The sequence below is a fragment of the Plectropomus leopardus genome, chromosome 11 (assembly GCF_008729295.1).
Source record: "Plectropomus leopardus isolate mb chromosome 11, YSFRI_Pleo_2.0, whole genome shotgun sequence".
NCBI classification, from domain to species: Eukaryota; Metazoa; Chordata; class Actinopteri; order Perciformes; family Serranidae; genus Plectropomus; species Plectropomus leopardus.
In genome coordinates, this window is record NC_056473.1 from 5,814,609 (window position 1) to 5,832,739 (window position 18,131).

General features: G+C 41.5%; 1 protein-coding gene across 7 annotated transcripts in view; it reads left to right on the forward strand.

Annotated features, from left to right (window-relative positions):
- The window catches only part of tle3a (TLE family member 3, transcriptional corepressor a), a 28,402-nt gene extending 20,527 nt beyond the window's left edge, over nt 1-7,875 (forward strand). For 4 of the 7 annotated variants that reach the window (XM_042495702.1, XM_042495705.1, XM_042495706.1 and 1 more), the window contains 11 exons: nt 4-54; nt 138-290; nt 758-890; nt 1,001-1,176; nt 1,994-2,067; nt 2,159-2,408; nt 3,699-3,946; nt 4,064-4,211; nt 4,322-4,472; nt 6,127-6,203; nt 6,493-7,875. In XM_042495702.1, the coding sequence (XP_042351636.1) occupies nt 4-54; nt 138-290; nt 758-890; nt 1,001-1,176; nt 1,994-2,067; nt 2,159-2,408; nt 3,699-3,946; nt 4,064-4,211; nt 4,322-4,472; nt 6,127-6,203; nt 6,493-6,600 (1,569 nt within the window). In that variant the 3' untranslated portion in view covers nt 6,601-7,875. The remainder of the gene's footprint in view (nt 1-3; nt 55-137; nt 291-757; nt 891-1,000; nt 1,177-1,993; nt 2,068-2,158; nt 2,409-3,698; nt 3,947-4,063; nt 4,212-4,321; nt 4,473-6,126; nt 6,204-6,492) is intronic. The other 3 variants (XM_042495704.1, XM_042495709.1, XM_042495708.1) reach the window with 1 other exon arrangement.
- The last annotated feature ends 10,256 nt before the right edge of the window (nt 7,876-18,131 follow it).

Sequence of the window (18,131 nt, forward strand, 5' to 3'; positions counted from 1 at the left end):
CAGGACAGTGACGGAGAGAAAAGTGATGACCTGGTGGTAGATGTGTCTAATGAGGTGAGCACAGCAGCATGTTATTGTAAATGGGTTATTAATGCCAGATAAGCTGTTACACAAACGTCAAAAATCTGTTCCTCCAGGACCCTGCCACTCCACGGGCAAGCCCCGCCCATTCGCCACCTGAAAATGGCATTGACAAGCCCCGCCCTCCAAAGAAAGACACACCCAACAGCCCGGCATCAGTGGCGTCCTCTGGAAGCACCCCATCGTCTAAAGCCAAGGAGCTCAGTCATGTAAGACACCGAGAGTTTACGGACAAACTAGGACAGAAAGGGTTTAAATGAGAATTGCAGAGAGAGCAAAGGGATATGTGCAAATAAATCTGGGACGTTTTCTGCAGTGGATTAGGAATGGCTGTCGGTGCTTTAAGTGCATGACTAAACGTCAGGGATAATATTGTCCCGCATCAGGATCAGTCAGGTCTTCTCTGTTAATAGCTCAATGTATTTAACTCCTCCAGGATTTTTTTCCCTCTGCCTCACTAAAAGATTAAAGCCAAAGCAGTAAGGGGATAAAAACGGCCCCATCTCCATTGTGGCCATAATAGGTTTTAGAATAAATAGCAGTTTATGGCTCTGCAGGACTATGAGGGTTGTCAGAATTAGATTGGATTAAGTTCAGTTTGCTCTCAAATTGTCAGTCTGCACAGTGCCTGGTTTCCGGGATTGTGAATGTGCTTGCTCTCTCGTTCCCTCGACAGAATGACAAATCCTCCACGCCTGGCCTCAAGTCCAACACCCCCACCCCCCCTAACAGTGCCCCCACCCCTGGCACCAGCTCCACTCCCGGGCTCAGACCCATCCTGGGCAAACCACCAGGCATGGAGGCTCTTGGTTGGTACCAATCTCTTTCCTTGCTAGCAGTGGAGATAATCTTCTTCCACCCTCCCCGCACTGTACTGTTATGTCACAAACCAACACTCCTCTCCTGTCTTTGTCTGCAGCAGCCCCGGCTCTGCGCACCCCTCTGTCCATCGCTGGCTCCTACCCGACTCCCTTTGCCATGATGGGCCATCATGAAATGAACGGAGGCCTGACGAGTCCTGGTGTGTATGCTGGTCTGCACATCTCCCCTCAGATGAGTGCCGCAGCAGCAGCGGCCTACGGACGCTCTCCCATGGTAACACCCTTTCCTGCACATTTCGTTTAGCTGTATTTGGGATCACTTAAAGCACTGCATAGAGTTAAAGGGATACTACACCCAAAATGAAAATTCAATACTTACTTTCATGCTGAGGGAAAACTGGGTGAAGTTTTATATAAAACCACAACGTCTCCATACTGCTCGTCCAAAATAATCAATGTGCCCAAGGGATATGTTGCTTGCTGCTAACTCCAGAAGCCTATCTCTTTGTGTGATGTTTTTTCAAAACAACTCGGCATGTTAGGGCTTCAGGACACTCAGATTACTGCATTCTTGTAATTTTTAATTCAATAAGTTTTGCCCTTTCTGAATAAATTCATGGGGAAAACTTTTTATTTATGTTATAGTAAGGCCCTCTGCTACTTTCATGCTTTTATTGGGGTGGACAAATGCACATGTTCATCATATTGAGGGGAATGTGACCCCTGCATCCCCCTCGAAATCTACGCCTCTGTCAACATTGTTTGGTTCTGTGTGAAAGAGCAAAGCCAGCATAATGACGGATTTTTGCTGTGACAATATTGTAGGATTTCTGTGCAAAATGGGCTTATGAGCGGGTTCGTGACCAGTAAAAAATGAAAAAATTATATACATTTTTTACTTTAGGACAGAGCGAGGCTCACTGCTTGTCCCTGTTTGCAGTCTTTATGCTAAGCTAAGTAGCTAGCTAGTACTGTAGCTTCAGAGCATGTTGAGCTGTTTCTTTCAGGAAAAACGCCATGTGGTTTTGACTGTGATCACTGGTCAGCAGCAGATCTCTTATTCAAAGGTTTTCCGTCTTGTCATCTTTCAGGGGTTTGATCCTCACACCCACATGAGAGCTCCAGGCCTTCCAGCCAGCCTCACATCCATTTCTGGTGGCAAACCGTAAGTGTCTCACCAAATGTGTTCTACTCTTAAATAAAAAAAAAACAACAAAGAAAAACAGCGGTAATATAAAACACATGTTTTCCATCAGGGCTTACTCCTTCCACGTCAGTGCAGATGGTCAGATGCAGCCCGTGCCCTTCCCGCCCGACGCCCTGATCGGCCCCGGTATCCCACGCCACGCCCGTCAAATAAACACACTGAGCCACGGCGAGGTGGTGTGCGCTGTAACCATTAGCAACCCCACGCGTCATGTGTACACTGGTGGCAAAGGCTGTGTCAAAATCTGGGACATCAGCCAACCTGGCAGCAAGAGCCCCGTGTCCCAACTGGACTGTCTGGTGAGCGTTGCTGCTGATTCACGTTTGACTCATCAACAACTTTTTTTTTCAAATGTTTTACACTTAGTTCAGTTCGTGTCATTGTTTCAAAAGGTAATGAACTGTATACACAACCTCGTTCCTTTCACAGTGGGATAATCCTTTGTTATACATGAGGACCGTAGCAGGCACACAGCAAATGTACTGGTACACAAATGCAGCTGATGCTTTCAGACAGTGTTTGTGTAAAGTAGAAGAAAGTACTTTTGGCACCAAAAAAAGGAAGAAAATGCTAAAAGTCAGACAACATTTTAATAGTTGGCTTGATATTAGGGCTATCAGCAGTAACATGTGGATCATAATGTGATTAAGGTCCATAAAAAATGTTTTTTTCCTCTATTTTTTTTACCGTATTAATCACAGACTGACATTTCCATGTTTTAAGAGGCTAAGTTTTAAAGCTACAATGATGATACTGGTTTCATATGAAACTAGAAGACCTTTCAGAATCCAGTGGTGTCAGCCATGTTATGCTTGCTTCTCTGGGAGGGTTGCAATGACATCGAAATTACCAATACCTTACACACATAAGAAAATAATCAATAAATATTTGGATGAAAATTACAAAAAAAAGCAAACAAATGGGAAAATATTGAAAAACAATAACACAAAAAACAGACAAGCAAATAAAACAAGCAAACAAACTGGGAGGCTCAGTCATAACAACCAGGCTGGAAGGTCAAAGAATCAATATCATTTAGGAGAGGCCTCGAAATTCATTCAATAGAATGAAGGGCACCTTTGAGGAGAAATCCAAGTTTCTCCAGACGGATGGACCTTCAGATATCTGAATGAAAATGGGTTTATGGTCACCCATGAGTCCCCTTTACAGACCAGCCCACTTTATGCCAGTCCCATGTAATTTTTTGCTGTCAACTGATTTTCAATGAAGACAATCTAGTAATAATTGCTTCACCTTGTCAAGGACTTCATAACTGTTTTGTAATGCAAAATAATGGAATTGAAAATGTGATTACAAAATGCAATTAATCACAATTAATTACAGAAATTCTGCAATTGATTGCATTTTTTAAAAATTAAACAGCCCTACTTGACATGTAAATAAATGTGGCAATGTAATAAGCTAAAATTTCAAAGTCTACCAGAGTATGTTTACAAATACCTTTCTGATGGTTTGTTATGACAGAAGGATTTTCATCCTCCTTTCCCAGCGACTTGTTCCTAAATCTCTCTCTCTGTAGCTCCACTGACCTGAACATGTATTGATTGGCTTTGTCCTCTGTGCAACAGAACAGGGATAACTACATCCGCTCCTGTAAGCTGCTGCCTGATGGCCGCACATTGATTGTTGGAGGGGAGGCCAGCACATTGACCATCTGGGATCTGGCCTCTCAGACACCCCGCATCAAGGCTGAGCTCACCTCCTCAGCCCCGGCGTGCTACGCCTTGGCCATCAGCCCAGACGCCAAAGTCTGCTTCTCCTGCTGCAGTGATGGGAACATTGCCGTTTGGGACCTGCACAACCAGACTCTCGTCAGGTTGGAATAAAACACTTATTCACACTGCGTGGGACCCACAACAGGTCTGCTGTTGTGTGAGTAATTTACAAACGGGATGTCAATACATGTTTGTATGCCTTCTGACTTTGATTGCAGGCAGTTCCAGGGTCACACGGATGGTGCTAGCTGTATCGACATATCCCATGACGGCACTAAGCTGTGGACGGGTGGCCTTGACAACACTGTTCGCTCCTGGGATCTGAGGGAGGGTCGACAGCTGCAGCAGCATGACTTCACTTCACAGGTACAACACTGTAGCTCAGACGCAATGGATAGCACACATCCACAGACTTACTGTGGAGTTCCTTTTTAGGCCCAGAACTCTCAGTAACCACTGCTCCGTCCTGTTTCCAGATCTTCTCCTTGGGCTACTGTCCGACCGGAGAGTGGCTAGCTGTGGGCATGGAGAGCAGCAATGTGGAGGTGCTCCACCACTCAAAGCCTGACAAGTATCAGCTCCACCTGCACGAGAGCTGTGTCCTCTCCCTCAAGTTCGCCTATTGTGGTATGAACACACACACAGAAAATGAGAGAGGGATAATGCTGACTGTACTTAACCACAGAGGGGCCTCAGCCTGTCCTATTTTATTAAGTGCAAAAACTACAGTGGCCTTTTTACAGTCTGAATGCCTATTGTGTTTTGAAGGTTACCAGATGCTCTTTATTTGTAGGTATTTTTGGTTAGGCTGGGACCACATGCTTATATCTTGATTTGATGATTTGATACGTTTTGTGATTTTTATTTATTTATTTAATGTTTATTTAAAAGGGACACAGCTTATTAATGAAAATCAGTTTCAAATATAAATGTAAATAAGCTGGAGTTAGCAGTTCTGCTCATTTACATCTGTAGTCCCTTGGCAGGTCACAGACAATATAAATATCAAGAAAGAAGAGTTGAGAAGAAGAGTTCAGTTCATACAGAGGACAAAAGTGCAATTTTTAAGTATTGCGATTTGATATTACTGTTTATTGCAAATTTTGTTGAATCATATATGTCTAGAGGCTGTATATTATGAGACATATTTCCAAAAGCAATACATTTCTCATGTCAGTCAGTCTTTCTGACATATATTCAGCAGCATCACCCTGTTTACTGCATAGAAAAAGTGGTAAAGATAACTAGTTTATAGTCTCATCCCTGCCCATCAAGCTAATGCAGTGTTTCCCATACACTCATTTATTTGTGGAAGCTGCCAAATCATTTACATTGACTGCTTATTGATTTTCTCTTTTTTAGCATTTCAAATGGATAAAATCTAAATTTCATTGTCTGTGTGGCGCGTTGATTTAGCTCTCTCTGTATATCAGATAACAAATGAGACAAGAATTAGCTACTAAGTGCACCCTGTGGTCCCTTCACAACTCACACTGAGCCAGTGTAAGCCTCTGTGCTCGTGGTCACAACAGGCTGGGGCTAATCTGTGTCATGGCAGCAACAGAAAGTTTGCTGTTGCGGCAGGGAGGCTGTGCTGGCAGCTGAAGATCCATGTACTCAGACAGTCTGCCATTTTCTACTTTCTCGCTTCAGCTTTACTTTCCTTTAAACAGATATGACATCATGGTACTTGCTACAATAAAAGTGGCAACTTCCTTCCACTTCCACATTTGAATTAGATTAATTTCGGCATTAACAAAAGCATAAGAAAATGTTTTAAAAAGTTGTGATACTTGTGTGAATTGATCCACCCCCTCCTAATTTTTTCATACCACTTTTTTTGTAATCCTCTTTTTATTGGTTTATGTGAATGTACAATAAAAAATACACAACCATATGAACACGAAGACCTTTAAATCATGTAAAAATGGAAAAAATAGACTAAGTAAAGAAATGAACTAAAAAGATACAACAACAAATAGATAGGCTGGGAAAAATGAAAAAGGGGGTAATTTAGTAAATAAAAAAATAACTAAAATAACGGTAGAAAATAACTAAAGAGGCAAACAAAAAAATACAGTCTTTAGACAAGGGTGTTGGATGACAACAGACACAAATACACAATGGGTGGCTACTAGTTACACTATAGTGCGTTTCTCCGTGTTCACACAGAATTAGGTCTGATACGTGAAAGATACACTATCCATTTTGTCCAGTTTAAATTTTTTTATGCCACTTCTTTGTCCAAAGAGGCCTGATTGCACTGCTGTTTCCTCTGCAGGTAAATGGTTCGTAAGCACTGGGAAGGACAATCTGTTGAATGCTTGGAGGACTCCTTATGGCGCCAGCATATTCCAGGTATGCAGATCAATACACTCTGTCTGCAGCCAGTCCAAAAGTATGCACAGTTGTCTCTGAGAGGAAGGGCACAGCGACCGCTGTCTGACAGGACTCTCCTATCAGTGAAAACTGAACCTGAATTATTGACCTGACAAAGAAGTCTTTTTGAGGGGCATCAGGCCAGAAGTTGATGTCGCTGCAAACTCATCTTGCCCTGTAGTCAGCTAATCTTCTCCACTTAACTTCAAATGTCGTTGAGAATGTTGACCGCCTCCGAGACTAACGTGTTTTTCATCTTCTTCTTCAGTCGAAGGAATCCTCATCTGTCCTGAGCTGTGACATCTCGACAGACGACAAGTATATTGTGACAGGCTCTGGTGACAAGAAGGCCACTGTATATGAAGTGATCTACTAGAACAGACTGCTTGGATGGGAGCATGCTCATGCTCAGGAACAGTAGACTCTTCTTCATCTACCTTCCCTCACACAGACAGCATGGATGTTGCCTGCAGCCCCGGGGTGGATGGGCAGGAAGTTTGGCAGTGCCAGACTGAAGTGGACGTTGGTGCTGTTGTGGCCGTGGATGCTGTGACCTTTCGGCTCTGCCCTTCCTCACTCATACAACTAACACTTGTACAGCAAGTGCAGTTCCCCAAGGCACTAAGAAGAAAATAATGTCTTGCTGTTTTTCTGTTTGTTGGATATTTCTTTTTTTATTCGTCCTTTTTAACGTGGAGATAAAGTTCCATGACACAACAAGAAGCGGCGCTTCGCTCTGGAGCTTCTCCCTTGGAGGTCCTGTGAAAAGTGTACATAATGGAGTAATAAAAGGCCTTTTATAGATTTATATTTTGGTGTCCAGTTACGCTTGTGATGGTTCTTTCTTGTTCTCTTCGTGATTTTCTGTCCCCTCCGGGGATGGAAATTAGATTAGGACTTTGTAAGAGGATATTCTATTTCAGTTTTTTTCCCTCCTCTGCTTTTTTTTCATGTTCGTTGTCCAGAATGACCTTTTCGGAAATCTAATTTGGATTTTTTTTTCTCCCTGACAACGGCACTTTTCTTTTTTTTTTTTTTTTTTTCTTCGCTGTTTGCTGTAACACAGACGTTTGTCCCATGGATTTTAGCAGTGGAGATTCTGGAAAAAGTCCCTGGAAGAAGGAGAAAATCATGGTTTCCAGTTACGTCTACCCTTTGGCCCTGGTCAGCAGAAATTTAACTTTATAATGAAGACCTATCACTGAACACTGGCTGCTTTCAATGACATTGAAATGGATAACTATTTACTGGAGGACTCGTGGGTTTGTTTTTTGGAGAAGCAGCTGTGACTGGAGTTCAGCCTGGACTATTGTATCATTTCTCCACTCAGCAAAGTTTAGTCATCAGTCGAAGAGTTAATTATTGCCTCTCTCGTTTGACTCTCTGTGACTGATGCGTGAGACTTACGTGGTTACTCATAAAGGTGGCAGGCAAAGCCATTACCACATTTGACATTTTGGGTATGCTCTGTTTGCTTTCTTCAGTATTTCATAATATTCAGCTACAATCTTCTCATAGGCAGGAATGGTCTCTCTCATAAACACACATTAGACTGTGTAGCATACACGTGTCATCATCCCTAAGGACTGTACAGTTGACAGTTGTTGATAAATCAATAAACTGTTTTTATATTAAAAAATGGTTGAATTTCTGTAGCATTGGTGCCTCGCTACTGTTGCACGTTTTAAGGAATTATTTGCTTTTTTGTAAAAAAAAAAAAAAAAAGAACAGGTTAAAAAGAAGATTATTTGTCCTCTTGCAGAGAGGTGGATGACAAGGTTGGTACTGGACCCATGAATCATGTTTGGTAAATCTGAAGCCAGTTAGCTTAGTTTAGCATAAACATTGAAACCAGGGAGAAACAGCGAGCACAAATTCTGCCTATCAGCATTTCTATAGCTTAGAAGTTTCCTTGAATCTGTGATGACTAACTCCTGGAAGCTACTTACCAAGAAGTAGTCAAACACATAGCCAATTGTAAAATCCCAACTTTTTTTGTTACCTCAAATTTTGGATTTCATAAACGAGGTATAATGTGTTTATTGGTGAGCTTTAAAGGCGCTGGTCATCTGACTTTAGGTGTTTTTCAGACTTAATAGTTCTGGGGACTCCCCTGAGAGGAAATGCCCACTTGGAGAACTACAAGGGCTTTTTATGTGTTTCTGTTTGCATCGCTAATAGGAACATTGAAGTGATGTACTGTGAGTCAGCGTCATTTTTGTTTTGTTCTGTGTCGTATTTCCAGCATCGCATATATGCTCAGAAGAGCCTGGACAACACTGCTGGTCTATTCGTTCATCCTTTTTTTTAATTTTTGCTATGAGCTGTTGTTTGTGTTGTGTGTTGTTCCCATGAAACTAATTGTTTTTTAAAAATTACTGGTTACTGGTGCTGCATTGACACCACCCGTGGTTCCTGTCGTGCTGGGAGAGTACCTGCTCTGAAATAGGAGCTAAAAAAGTCCTCAAAACTGCATTTTATGAACAGCTTGTTCTTGTGGTGTGGACATTACAAAAAATTAGGCCTCTAAGAACTATGAAAAAGTTTCCCCCCTGCAGAATAAAACGGCTAAAAACCATTTTATGCTGGTAGCTAGTTTTAGTTTTAGCTGGTTGAAGACGGTCTTAGACGGTCCTGGCCCAGTAGACTGATTTATGCCCTTTGCTTTTCATACTTCCCCCTCATGATGCTGTGATTTACAGTGACCATCACAAGCTAGTATGACCACCTAAACTGTCCAGAATTATGCAAAAACATACTTTAAGGTGGTCAAACAAGCTGGTCAACCTGCCTAACCATCTAATGCTAGTCAAGCTGGGGGTTTTTTTCAGTCTAAAAATGTCTTTTGGACAGAGCCAGGATCGCTGTTTCCCTGCTTCTACTCTTTATGCTATGCTAAGCTAACTGGCACCTGGCTTTGGCTTCATATTTACCGTACATGAGTTTTGGAAGTTGCCTCAATCTTCTCATCCAATTTTCAACACAAAGATGGCAAAGTTAATTTAACGAAATGTCAAACAATGCCTCTAAGTAAGGCAGTTTTAGATTTATAGACCCATATTGTTATGTGCTTCAGTGGGGCGGGGAGTGAAGACCAGCTAAAGCAGCACCTGACAGAAATGCAGTGCATGTATTGACAAGCTTAATGTCTCCTGGCTTGACTTTTAACCAGTGATGTGTCCTCAAAGTGCACTCTGCCCTGTGCCCTCGCTGCTGGTGAGGGCTTTCTTTCTCTAGTCTGCATCTGAAGTATATACAGACTTACTTACAGGCTCTCCCTAACAGTAAATGGAAGCCCATCAGTAAATGGCCTTAAATGCATCCAGATAGGACTTGACAATCGTCTCAGGAGGACAGCAGACATGGGGGAAAGCAGTCTGGATGCTGTTAGAGAACCTGCTAGTGACATCTGGTGATGGCTTTAACTCCAAGAAGTAATGACTTCTTGCAGTTTTCAGAGTCACACTGTACTGTAACAAACTGTGGTCACTGTCTGCCACCATCTTTTTTTAGGGTTGTTGTATCCATGCATGGCGACTGCACTAAAAGTGCACAGCCGTCTCAAAGTGATACAATAAGGACGAGTTTTTCATGCTGCGCCACTTCAGAAATATGACGCAAACACTGCTCTTGAGCTCTCTTGAGTGGTCTTTTGGTTTGTGGAGTACTTTTGGGCAGGATGAGGTGAATGGCCCGGTCCCTCCACTCCAGAGCGAGGCTCTTAGGACTCTGTGCGTGAAGCTGTGAGCCCTTCATATGGCTGCCTCTTCAGAGATGTTGTTGTTAGATTATAAAAGGGAAGCCGGATGCTTTCAGCATGGAGCCGGCCGCCATGCTCGGCTCTCACGGGCTCATTTGTTAAAAGCTATAGTCTTTCTTTTCCCACATTGCTGAAGTGTGTACTTCCTGTGTGCATTTGTAGCTTAAGCTCCTTGCTCAAGTAGAATTTTCTTCCTCACTTAAACACTGGAATATCTGCAGATGAAAGGTTGTACCTCAGAGTGGCTATTGCTGGACACTGAGGGGGTCATTGTCTCGCCTTCCGCTGATCCACCTCTTAATGGAGGGCTTTCAGCAGGTTCTCATGCAAAAGCCCATGCTGCCTTGTTCTATTTTAACGAAGGGCTACGGTGCAGACTAGGAAACTACAGCGGCCTGAGTGTTTACAGCAGAACATCAAATTCTCTACTTCTGCTCACATTGTTATTGCCAAGACCCTACAGAATATCAAGGGGGTCTGAATATGTGGGCTTGCACATGCAAACCACTGTGTGAATGCTGTCTTTTTTTTTTTTTTTTGTAGTTGCCAGGCATTGATCACAGTCCACCAGAATTCTGGCTGGTTCTTTTGGCTGGCTTTCTGTTTTCCGCCCTCCCCCATCCATCACACAGAGAATCAGTTTTTTTTTTTTTTCCAACAGCGAGGGACTGGCACCGTGCTGAAATGCAGAATAATAATCCCCTAATCACCTGAGTATTGCCAGTCCTAGGTTTTATCTGCAATGGATGTGAAAGCCCCCAGTGCCTAGTGATTACAGCATTTGATCTGGGTAATAATGTCTTCACTGTTGCCCTGCCTAGGGCCTGAAGGCAGTGCAGCTCTAATCCACAGTGCATTCTAGTGGAATCGCATTACACAAAGACCACCAGGGTTCTCCTCCAGAGGGGAGGGGTGGGGGGGTTAAAGGAGGAGGTTGCCATGGAAACAAGCTTCTCTCTCTCTCTCCTCGTGTGCATCTCTCTCTCCCTCACACAGTCACACATACATAATACACACTCTCTCTCTCTCTCCTGGGATAGATAAGCAAAGGACAGGTTCTATGTTTACTTTCCATGGGCCCTCCAATCCCCGAGCAGGCTGAGCGCTGATAACACGGGGCCTGTACAGCCACCGACCACTGACAGCAGATAAGCACCCCAGCAGAGCAGAGCAGTCATCACCCTCCAACCAGGATGAACAAACCTGGGAGACCCGGATTCATTTGGATTAGGCCGGATTGCTGCCGCCCTTGCCGCCGCCGCCGCTGTGTTCAGACTACTGATGTCCGCGGGACTTTCTACATGAGAACTTGATGTTGCACTTCACCCTGTGGAGTCTCAGAGCTTAGTCAGAGGATGCGGGCACAGTAATGGACTGGATGCTATTTTAGATATTGAGGTCAAGGGACTGTCTGTGCTGGGCAGGTTTGTGTCAGCGCAGCTGGAGGGCCGCAGAGTTAGAGAAAGCTAAAATTCCTCCTGATGTGTCCTGAGGAGCAGATGACCGCACATTATCAGAGTTTTATTTCACCGTCTTCTCACTGCTGCCCTTTTTGTAATGGTTGTTTCCCACTGAAAGAGCAGTCGGGACATTCCTTTGTATTTGTTCCAAGTATCCACTAAAACCCAGTAATTCAATACCCAGAGTAATTAGATTTGTATGATACTAATGCCCTGAGAAGGAACCAACTTGCTCTTTGATGTGGAGATCAAGACAACTACAAGTACTTCTTTATTATGTGCATTATGCTAACATGGTAATTATATTTCCACACACATTCTTTGATTAAGGCACAGCTGGAGGTGCATAAGCAACATGACTAATTACAGAGGAAATGGTGGTATTGAGCTAAAGTGGTGGGAGTTGGATTTCCCTTTGGCCCCTTCTTCTGCCTGTGTTTACTTGTAAGATTTTTCATTTTTTTAATATATCTGATTAACAGCTTGAGCACATACTCTGAATTAAAAGAGGGGGACTGTCCATTTAATATTGTAGGTTTCAAGGCCTATATTTCATAAGTAGTTATTATGGATGTATCTCAGTTATGTCAGTAATTATTATACCAGTTGATTTAACTCCATGAAATGAATACAACTGTACTTACTGCACATTTCCTGAACTGAATGGAGACTTTTGTCTGAGATTGATGGCTAATTTTTTTTTTTACCTTTGGTGCATTTGAAGTACTACAGTAATATTTAACCCTTTTTTGAGACCGGATCGACATCAGTTTTTCTGTGCTGCGTAGCACATTGGTTTGATTACTAAAGCATGGGGAAAAAGGCAATCAGCATCTTGCCATGAAATGTCCCACAGATGGTGAAAAATTAATAAAAGGTGACAAGAAAACAAAAAAAGAGTAAATTAATTTTTAAAAAATTAGTTAAGAAATTAGTTTTTAAGAAAACCATATTTATTATTATTATTAGTTGTAGTAGTAGTAGTAGTAGTAGTAGTAGTAGTAGTAGTAGTATTGTTGTTGTTGTTGTTGTTTTATTTTAGCACTTTTTAATCAAGTCAGTTAAGTCAATTTTTGGCTAACTGTACTTTAGTTGAGTTGCCCAACATGTTCATTGTAGAACTCAGAAGTGATTTTACAGTGTGTTATTGGAAGCCTACTAGGATCTGAATATTTCCTTCAGCACTAAAGCACCAATCATAAATGTAAATACTATTTTTTTATCGAGTAAGACACACTCTTTTATTGTGAAATACAAACGGTGCATGTTGAATTGTGAAATCTTCCCATCCAATTAGAGGTAGGGCAGCGCACCTGTCAACTCGCCCGGCTGTTGTAGTCTGAATAACTAGCCTACAGTAGCCTATTTTCTGCTGTCTGAAAACAAAAAACCATAGACATTTCGGTCAGTAAGCTATCGCTGCTAGCTGAGTTTATTGTATATGACACAATGTTATTTAGCTGACGCATCATGTAAGCAGGCTCGTGCAAATGTTCCGACTATGGATGAGTTAGCCTTCTCGCGCTAAGCTAACCATTAGCTAGCCTTGTCCTAGGAGTTTTAAATCGACACCGCAAGTGTTGAATTTTGCCACAATCTGTCAAAACGACCACCGACGACAGTATACTGATCGTGCAGAAGACCGGCAGAGATGTGGACTTCGCTGAAGTGGTGGTTTGATACATTTCTACGGACTTTTGATACCACTTTCCGCCGTGAAACTATTGGGATCCATCACAACTCGACCAACTCAACTCAACAACAGCTCAAGCCAACAAGCTAACCTGGGGAGATCTACGGGGAACAACAGCCACATTTTGCAGCCTTCAGTGGGTGAGTGATTGATATTTCTGTAAACATAGCCTCAGATACATTTCAACCGACTCTGAAGAATAGTAACTTTCCAGAATCGTGTCAAATCAACTATCAAATCAAGCTAATTCAGTTAGCTGACTTAGCTTGACCTGATTAGAGGAACAAGGCTCTGAACCCTCATGATATTATATTATGACTTTAAAAGAGTTGGTTATCCACACTGATACCTTGTCAGATACTTTGTATCACGCCTTAGACCAGAAATATTCAACTGAGTTTCCTTTAGGGGCCACTTCTGTAAAATGACAGGAGTCCAGGGGTCAGTTTTAGCAGCCCCATACAAGTTTCTAGGCTTTGGGGACATTTCTAGGATTTTAAGAAGACATAAGAAGAATAGGAAGACATACGTTATTAATCCCCAAGAGGAAATTCCATTTTTATTTCACTCTTGTCATTTACATGTCACAGACAAACACAGGCCCAAAATACACGCCTGCACAAAAAGGACCTATGCACATATATTATGATGTCAGAGTTAGGGGGCTGCTCATGGGCAGGCGCCCCAAGCAGTTGGGGTTTTGGTGCCTTGCTCAAGACGACCTTGGCAGTGCGCAGGAGGTGAACTGGCACCCCTCCGGCCACCAGTGCATGTTCCATACTTGGTCCAGATGGAAACTTGAACTGGTGACCCTGTGGTACCCAAGTCCCTGAGAGCTGAGCTACTGCTAGAATGTTTGCAGAATTTTAAGACACATCTAGGACTTTAGTATGTTCCAGGATTTTAGGTGTACATTTGAAGGATTTTAGGACATTTCGTGGATTTAAGGATATTTGACGGATTTTAGCACATTTCTGGGATTTTAGGACATTTCAAGGATTTTAGTATGTTTCTTGGATTTAGGACATCTCTAGAGCTTTAGGATGTTTCCAGAATTTTAGGAAGTTTGTAGGATTGTAAGACATTTCTTGAATTTTAGTTCATTCATATACAGTGTTGTGTATGTGGTTTTAAGAAATTTCTTGGATTTGAGGACATTTCTAGGATTTTGGGATGTTTCTAGGATTTCAGGACATTTGTAGGAATTTTGGACATTTCTAGATTTTAAGACATTTCTAGGATTTTAGGATGTTTGTAGGGTTTCAGGGTGAATCTAGGATTATGGGACATTTCTAGGATTTTAGACCATAGGGGCTTAGTTAGGAGTGTGGGATCCTCCATTTGTACTTTTTTTGAGCTCTAAGATCTATTACAATGCTCTTTTATGCACTCTGGCACCTTATGTATACTAAACACACAAAAACAGTTCCCAATGTGAATCACTTTATTTTTTTATTGTGAATCAGAGAATGGTTGGGGGCCCACTCGGGCCCCTATTGAGGGTCAGATCTGGCCTTCGGGTTACAAGTTGAGTATCACTATGGTAGAGGTTAAAAGACTGTTTTTGAAACGATTAAATACAGTAAAATGCTTTTTTTCTTGTTTTCTTTCCACTTTTAAAATAAAATAAAATAATAAAAAATAGAGTAAGACATAAATAAATAATAAATAAATTATTGGCCCTGATTATGATTATGTGTAAAATGTGACAAAAGCAACACTCACTGAAAGTGTTGATTGTAAGGTCACATCCACGCAGACTACTTTCATATATCTTCTCCAAGATGCATATCCTAATTATAATTTCACAGTAGTTACTAAGTTAAATTTTCAGCTTTGCATTGTTCTAACAGCAGCAACAGTAGATTGACTAGTGTAAGGGAAAGGTAATATTTTTACCCATTATCTGAGCAATGTAAATGCCTCATATGTAGCATCTCGTACTCTGTTTGGGAACACTGGACCTCTTGCTTTCCTCAGAGTAACTTCTCTCATTTCAGTATTGGTATAGTGCACTGTAGTCATCACTGGAGAGGTGCAGAGAGCTGCCTACACTCTAAAAGGCGTATACTTTGATCACAAGATTGTCCACCCTTGTCTCTTGGCTTTTTGGAAAGCTCTTACTCTTATAAGTAGTGAAGTGGCTGCATGATCTCTGTGCTGGAGAGCTCAGCCCTGTCCAAATACTCTGTACTCAAAGCTCAAGTGTTATTCTCAGCCACAGAATGATACACCTACTGGGCACAGTAGCTAACATTTTGTTAGACAAAGTTTCAGTCTGGACTATAGACAATCCAGTGGACAGTAATATTTTTAAGGCTGCAAGTTACAATGATTTTCATTTTGAGTAGTTTATTTCTGTATTAATAGATAAATTGTTTGAAAATAGTCATAAAATCGCAAAACGTGCCGGTTATAATTTTACACAGCCCAAGGAGATCTAATCATATATTATGTTTAACTGAACCAACAATACAAAACCCAAAGGTATTCACTTTAATATCATACATAACAAAAGAAGGCATCTGACGCACTGAGACTGGAGAATATTTTGTCATTTTTGCATGATCGTGACTAAAATGATTAATCCATTAGGGCTGTACAAATAATCAAAATACTATCAAAATCGTAAGGAGTGTAATATCCAAATCACAGGAGCTGCAGTACTTAGATAAAGGTAAAATATGTCACTACATTTCAAGATAAACATAGCATTTTTTTCCCAGGAAAATTTAAATGCAAAGATTACCATTACCATTAAAGTCATGACTTTAATGGTCATGGAAAGTCATATCACAATTGCAATATCTTTTAAAAATGATTTTAGCATGAATTTTTGCAAATTGTGCAGCTCCAGAATCGATCATCAAAAAAGTTGTCAGTTAAGTTTTTTGTCAATATAATATTGTATCAACTATCAGACTTTTGCAGCTCTTATATTTTACTGAGTGTAATTTTTTAATTTATGGTGACAGTTCAGAGTTAGGGCATAGGTGTGATTTTACGAAAGAAACAATTCTGCAGCTTTTTCTTTTTTAAATGAATATATTTTATGAACATTTTAAGAGTCATTACAAGTTATTCCAACAATGAACCAACACCACCCCACCCCCGCCCCTCTCATCCAAGGTTGAGGAATAATAACAAATATGACAGCCACTTAACAACACATATAAATTTATAGAATAATGACTAAGGTAAGTTTAGGTAGAACAGAGAAAAAAGAAAAAAAAAAGGGGGGGGGGGGGTAAAGAGTTTTAAAGTAAAATTCTATGGAAAGAGATGTCAGGCTCTTTACATAGTTAATCAGTATCAGAAAAGATTTATTGCCAGGTATAGTTAACACAATACGAGGAATTTGTTCTGGTGGTTTGGTGCAACATAAATATAGAAAAAAAAAGAAAACAGATAAAATAGAAGATACAAATATAAAATATAAAATATAACAATATAAAAGGTGCAAGAATGAGAAGCTGCTAGTTACTGTAAAATTTGTTGGCCGAACCCCTTATAGAGAATTTTAACTTTAACCTCCAAAAAAGACATTGTATCAGGCTTTGCAAGGTATTTACTTAAAAAAAGTAAACCCAGCAAAAATGTTGACACCAGACTAATGAGATTTATTTGATGAAATTGTCAGCGAAACTGGATTTCTTTCCCCTGCTTCCGGTCTCTGGTGATTTTTTTTTTCTTTTCCTGGTAAACACTTTATTTCTATTCCTGTTTGGTTCATTGAAGCAGCTGTCATTCCCAGTGCTCCCACTGCGCCTGACAAAAGCAGAGCCATGTTAGATTGAAAAGACAGAGGGGCAATCTTTCAAATGGATCTCTTTTCGAAAATATATTATGACATAATCATGTTTTCTCCCTAAAAGCCCAGGGGAGGCCTGTCTGTCAGATTGCAGTCCTCTCTTGGCTGCCTGGCCTGAACAGAAACAGCAGTTGTGTGTTAATAGAACCCAGAGGCACTCTGAAACCTTACCCATTCTGCTTTACGCTCTCAGCCAGGAGATTAAAGTCAGGGAAACATTACAGGAGGCTGGATAATTGCCCCTGTGTCTCCAGCAGACAAAAGGCAACGCTCCGGCAATTCCCTCGGTAAATTGTCAAGAGAGGCTCAAGGATCCTTCAAGGCTGCAGCAAATTGTACAGTGCTGTCTAACAAACTACCAATCTCTGGATATTATGAGGCTTCCATATATCCTTGGCCATAATGACAGCTTGCACGGCTGTAATGGAGTGCAGGCACAAGATAGCTTTTGTGAGCCCACTTCCAATAGAAAAATTACTACCTTACTTCCCAGTCTGCGCGTTTCTTTTTTTTTTTTCTTCTGTTCCCATTTGTATTTTGATTTATTCTGCTATCATTTTTATTTTCCTTTTTCATTCGGAGCTGAGTGTCGGCTGCTGCCACCAATAGATGATTGCAACCTTTACTCCTGAGGGCCACTTGATCCCCTGACGGGAAGAAAGAAAAAAAAAAATCTGCAAGCAGTTAATGAGTTGCCATCCATGCCTAGTGTTAAGGGCATCTACAAATTAACAGAGGGTTTTGTCAGGGCTCTCTCGCTCTTTCCTGCTCTTGCCACCACTTTCTCTCTCATTCGCCTGCCCCCTCCCTCCATCTCCTCTTCCCCCCATCCCGCGCTCCCTCCTGCTCTTCAATTTTCTCCCTCTACCTGCCTGCTTCACGCCCCAGTAGCTCCGTGGCGGGAGCGGCGCTGTCTGGGCTCCGGCTCTGAGCAGCACTCATTGTCAGCACGGTTCATGTTTAGAATTAGCCATTTAATGAGAACAAAAGAAATTAATTGGTGGTTTAAGCCTAATGAGACGTCTGTGAAATTAACGGGGCCTCATCAATGGAAACAAATAAAATCCTTCAGCTTGTTGTTGTGGCGCATTATTCTGACAAAGCTTTTGACACAATGATGAATAGCAGGTCAGGAGAGACCATCTGTGCTTTTTTAAACCCCTGCAGGAGGGGGGGATGGAAT